The sequence below is a fragment of the Myotis davidii genome, unplaced genomic scaffold (genome assembly GCF_000327345.1).
Source record: "Myotis davidii unplaced genomic scaffold, ASM32734v1 scaffold428, whole genome shotgun sequence".
Classification (NCBI taxonomy): domain Eukaryota; kingdom Metazoa; phylum Chordata; class Mammalia; order Chiroptera; family Vespertilionidae; genus Myotis; species Myotis davidii.
Genome location: NW_006299834.1, coordinates 3749435 through 3754453, shown reverse-complemented (window position 1 = coordinate 3754453; position 5019 = coordinate 3749435). Strand labels below are relative to the sequence as shown.

Below are 5019 nucleotides of genomic sequence, written 5' to 3'. Positions count from 1 at the left end.
CCTGAGCCAATAAAAACTCGAGTTATAGATGACTCACCACGGATGGCCAATCAGTCGATGCGCGCTCTCCGCGGGCATCTCGCGCGATGAGAGGGCTTCGGACTTCACAATAAAAACCTTTCTTGGAAATGACTTCGCCCCGGCCTTCAGCTAACACCGGAAGCGGGCGTGTCTGGTGGGTCCCTCCGCGCTCGCAGTGACTCTTTGATCTTAGGAGCCTTGTAAAGCAGTGAGTCTTTTGTTTCGCGAGGCCTTTAAAATAGCACATTTTCTCTTTAGAGTTACGCCCTGGCCAAAAAAAGTCGTTGGTTGGAAGAGGTAGGGCGTCTACAGATGAAAATAAGTGGGCGGGAGGCGAAGGTCACGTGACAGCGGAAGGATTTTTGTCTTTGTGATGCGGTTCATAAGGGAAAAAGTTATAAAAGACCCGCGAGCCGGCTGTTGCGGCCATTTCCTCTCCCGCCTGCAGATGTAGACCTTCGAGCGTGTCCCTTCCTCCTCCGCTCCCACAGCTCCCGGCCGACATGGCGCACTAGAGGCAGCAGTGCCAGCGGCAGCATTGGCCTTTGCAGCGGCAGCAGCAGCACCAGGCTCTGCAGCGGCACCTCCCAGCGGCTTAAGCCATGGCGTGAGTAGGGGGACGGGCTCCTGGGTCCGGGCGCCCCCGGGTCGCCGAGGACCTGCGATCTGTCTTCCGCGTTTGGACGGGAGGAAGCAGCGCCTACCTCCTGCGGCCGCTGGGGGAGCGGCCCAGCGCCAAGGGCGTCCACGGGGCCGCCTGACCCGGACGAAGCAGGGAGAGGCGCACAATGGCTCTGGCGCCACGTGTTTCCACTTCCCTACGGCCAAGTCGGGGTTGGCCTTCCTGCCGCGGGGTGAAAAGACGAGACTCTCCGGCCCGCCGATCGCTAATCGGACTTTGTTTCTCGTTCCTATGCAGGCTTTTCACGGCATTCAGCAGCAGCATTGCTGTAACCGACGAAGACACATTCGAATTAAACACATTCCTCGATTCCAGCAAAGCCCCACAACATGACCGAGATGAGCTTCTTGAGCAGCGAGGTGTTGGTGGGGGGCTTGATGTCCCCCTTCAACCAGTCGGGTTTGGGGGCTGAAGAAAGCTTAGATCTCCTAGACGACTACCTGGAGGTGGCCAAGAACTTGAAACCCCATGGGTTCTCCAGCGACAAGGCTAAGGCGGGCTCCTCCGAATGGCTGGCTGTGGATGGGTTGGTCAGTGCCTCAGACAACGGCAAGGGTGAGTGCCCATCGTTGACTTGCCACCGAGTTCTGGTCGTAGTTGGTTGCTTTGTGCATCTGGCTGAATTGATTTCTTTTAAAATCTTTTGCAGAGGATGCCTTCTCGGGGACAGATTGGATGGTGGAGAAAATGGATCTCAAGGAGTTTGACTTCGATGCCCTGCTAAGTTTAGGTGACCTGGACACCATGCCTGATGAGCTTTTGGCCACGTTGGATGACCCCTGTGACCTCTTTGACCCCCTAGACCAGGAGATTAATAAGGAGCCCCCCCATGCCGTGAACCCAATTGGCCATCTTCCAGAAAGTTTACTAAAAACTGACCAGGTTGCCCCCTTCACCTTCCTGCAACCTCTCCCCCTTTCCCCGGAGGCCCTGTCCTGCACTCCGGAGCATTCCTTTAGTTTAGAGCTGGGAAGTGAAGTTGACATCTCTGAAGGAGAGAGAAAAGCAGACTCCACTACTTATGGTTCCATAATCCCTCAGTGTGTAAAGGAGGAGGATGTCACCTCAGACAATGATAGTGGCATCTGTATGAGCCCGGAGTCCTACCTGGGCTCTCCCCAGAACAGTCCCTCCACCTCCAGGGCCTCCCCAAACAGGAATCTGCTGTCTTCAGCTCCCCCCTGTGGGTCTGCTGGCCCCAAGCCCTATGACCCTCCTGTAGAGAAGGTGGTAGCTGCAAAAGTAAAGGGTGAGAAACTAGATAAAAGGCTGAAAAAAATGGAGCAGAACAAGACAGCAGCTACTAGGTACCGCCAGAAGAAGAGAGCAGAGCAGGAGGCCCTCACTGGTGAGTGTAAAGAGCTAGAAAAGAAAAACGAGGCTCTGAAAGAGAAGGCCGATTCCTTGGCCAAGGAGATCCAGTACCTGAAAGATCTGATAGAGGAAGTCCGCAAGGCCAGGGGAAGGAAAAGGGCCCCCTAGTTCGGGTAGTCGGTGTGCTTGTACATAGGAGGCTTGTGCTGGAGATGTGTATCATAATAAATTATTTTGTAGTGAAAGTACTGTGCAGCTGCTGTCTGTTTTCTTGCCTCAAATAACCCAGCCAACTGTCTTAGGACCAGATTCTTAACCAGAAGGAGGTTTCAACATATTTTAAGGTTGAGCCCAGAGTGAGATGTGCTATCTGTCAGGACCACTGGTGACTCCATCGGACTCCGGGCCAGAGCCCCAACAGCAGGTGGTTTTCTCAGAGCTGGGGATCCCTTGGTGGGCTATCCCTTGGTTAGGGGCAAGGCTCTAGGGAGTTTTAACTGGAGGGAACTGGTAGCGGGAACAGCCCAGGCTCCACCTGTTCTCCCAGTTGGGTCTTTTGCCAACATCTGTCATTCAGCAGCCAGATAAGGTTCCACAGTCAGTCCTTGAGCTGGTTGTGCTGATGAAGTTTCTACTTCTAAGCTCTTTGGTTCTGATGCCCTTGTAATAAACTATTAATAGGAAAGCAAAGGGAAAGACCTACACCTGTCATTTGGGCAGCTTCACCAGGAAGCTAGGTGACCCCCCGGCCCCCAGGAATCCATAGGTATATGGTTTATTCTCTCTAGGTCACTGGGGGTGGGGGGAACAGATCCATGCCCAGTAAAAGTTAGGGTAACATAAGGAAGGTACTTAATCACCTGGGAAAAGGTCATTGGCCAGAACTGGCCACTGCAAGCATGGGGAGATGGAGGATATTTAATCTGGGCTAAAGGAGTTCTTGCTGTTCTTGGGGCTGTTCAGGAAGCGCTGTCCTGAATTCACACCCACATTCAAAGGGACTAGTGGACTGCAACTAGCCTAAGCTTAATGGATGAATCTAAGGATATCCGGTGTGTAGCTCTCCCCCCACCAGGGTCATTAAGACTCCGCTGGAGGGAGCGGGTGGAGCATGAGGCAGGATACCAGCTGCTCTGAGGAAGGTGGGCCACTTCCTGTTTGGAGTCTGCACTCTCCTGCAGCCTTGACCTGGATGGCCTGCTTCCTACCGCTCAGGGGAGGCATCTGCAGACAGGACTGGGTCCAGCTCCACGCCAGCCGTTCTGTGGCCCACGCTCAGGGTGGAAAGCTGGTTAACAACCTGGAACAGCTCCAAGGCAGTGGGTAGGGGTGAGGAATGCCCTCCTGGTACATTAGAACCCATGCAGGGAGGTTGATTGGCACTCCAGCCATGGGTCCCTTCAGAAGCCTCAGACAATGCCATGACCTCTGAAGCCCTTTGGGGGGGGGGTAGGAGAGCTGCCTGAAGGTGCCCAGGGCCCTCTCCAGAAGGCCCCCAACCCCAAGGGGCCCCTGGTTTCCAGGACTTGTCCTCTCCACACTGAAGACAATGCTGGTCAGCACAACCTGTGCCCAACACTGCCGGCTGCAAGGGGTCCAGCCCCTCCCTACCTTTGTGCTCAGGCACAGACCTGAGTGTGAAACCCTGTTGCTTGAAGTCGCCTCCTGAATCACCCCACCAGTCCCCCAACACTTGTGACACACACACAAGCACAGGACTTGGGCGACAGGCTGGCAGCACTCTCTTTCCCCAGACCCTGGAGTCTCATCCTTGGATCAAAGCTTCTGGCAGCTGTGGGCGCCACCCAGGGGAGGAGGGCCCCTCTGGGCCAGCAGATGCTGGGTGAACTCTGGGTGGCAACCTGCATGGGGCTGGGCTGAGGACTTCTGCTCTGCAGCTCTAAGAACCACACTGGGAGGTGGGGAAGGGAGGGAAGGCTCTTTGGTGCCACAGGAGATGCGACACCTCGAGTCAGACCAGCAGCACACACCCAGCTGGAGCCCATATTTATTAGAACCTGGAAGCATACCCAGCAGCCCTCCTCTTCCTCCTCAAGGTGTGGCCCCTGGGGGCCAGTAACTGGCCTCTGCAGCCAAGAGGTCCTACTTGGGCCAAAGCAAACAACAGTCAGAAATGTTCCTCTCTGGCAGGGAGGTAGCTCTTCCCAAGCCTGCGGGTTTCCCCTCCATCCGAGTTTAAATGCTCCCGCAGGCGCCCAGCTCACCAGCTCCACTCAGCCTGCCCACGGCTTCAGCTCCGGGGCTTCCTTGGGTCAGCCTGGCCCCCCCTGTGCATGGCAGGGGGCCAGGTCCAGCAGGGGCTGTGAGGTCAGAGGAGCGCATGTGGCCCACGGGCCGTAGTTTGAGGACCCCTGCTACATTCTCAACTCAAGGCAGTATCAGAGGAAAAGAACCTTCCATCTCTGATATCCATATTTATGCACAGTGCCTTCAGCCTTCTTCTTCTTCTTCTTCTTGGCCACAGGCCGGTCACAGGCCTTGCGGCCCCGATTCTGGCGCAGAATCTGGGGATGTGCAGGAGTCAGGACATGAGGGAGCTGTACGACCCCGTACACTCTCAGCCCTTCAGGGGGAGACCCCCCCCCCAGCAGAGCAATACAGGAACGTGGGGGGTGGCCCAAACTCCCCCCTATGCTAGGGCTGAGAACCCCAGGAACATCCTCAGCTCTCCCCCCAGCTTCCTTCTCATAGCCACCCGACACACCTGCTGGGTGACGGACTCAGGCACGGTGCTTCTCGCACCGGTCATGAACTGCAGGTTCTCTCCAAGGTAGCCTCGACGCTCTCGCTTCTGGAACTCAGCTGTGGACAGATGATAAGCAGGGCGGCATAATTTCAGATACACTCCCTGGAAGCCTTCTAGGTCCCCTCTTGATAGCTCCCCATTACCGCCCCCCCCGCCCCCCCCAGCCTTGCCAAAGGCCTTGCTGTCCCTTCCCTCAATTACTGTAATAGCCTGGGCTCTTTTCTGTCAAATCCAC

General features: G+C 56.0%; 2 protein-coding genes across 2 annotated transcripts in view; one reads left to right on the top strand and one right to left on the bottom strand.

The window, feature by feature from the left end:
* Positions 1-435: 435 nt before the first annotated feature.
* ATF4 (activating transcription factor 4) lies at positions 436-2265 on the top strand. The gene is made up of 3 exons (XM_006775983.2): positions 436-628; positions 941-1258; positions 1353-2265. The coding sequence occupies exons 2-3, from the start codon at positions 1033-1035 to the stop codon at positions 2183-2185; spliced, it is 1059 nt and encodes a 352-aa protein (XP_006776046.1). The 5' UTR covers positions 436-628; positions 941-1032; the 3' UTR covers positions 2186-2265.
* A 2151-nt stretch (positions 2266-4416) lies between these two features.
* RPS19BP1 (ribosomal protein S19 binding protein 1) overlaps positions 4417-5019 on the bottom strand; it is a gene marked incomplete at its 5' end in the record, with an annotated part of 2997 nt that continues 2394 nt past the window's right edge. Inside the window, 2 exons of the mRNA XM_006776015.1 lie at positions 4417-4542; positions 4743-4840. Coding sequence (XP_006776078.1) covers positions 4417-4542; positions 4743-4840 — 224 coding nt within the window. The remainder of the gene's footprint in view (positions 4543-4742; positions 4841-5019) is intronic.

What these genes read in the sequence shown, in the direction of transcription:
- ATF4 (XM_006775983.2), top strand. Translation starts at nt 1,033, where the DNA reads ATGACCGAGATGAGCTTCTTGAGCAGCGAGGTGTTGGTGGGGGGCTTG. An exon ending in TGCCTCAGACAACGGCAAGG is followed by an intron (nt 1,259 to 1,352) that starts GTGAGTGCCCAT and finishes AATCTTTTGCAG; the next exon opens with AGGATGCCTTCTCGGGGACA.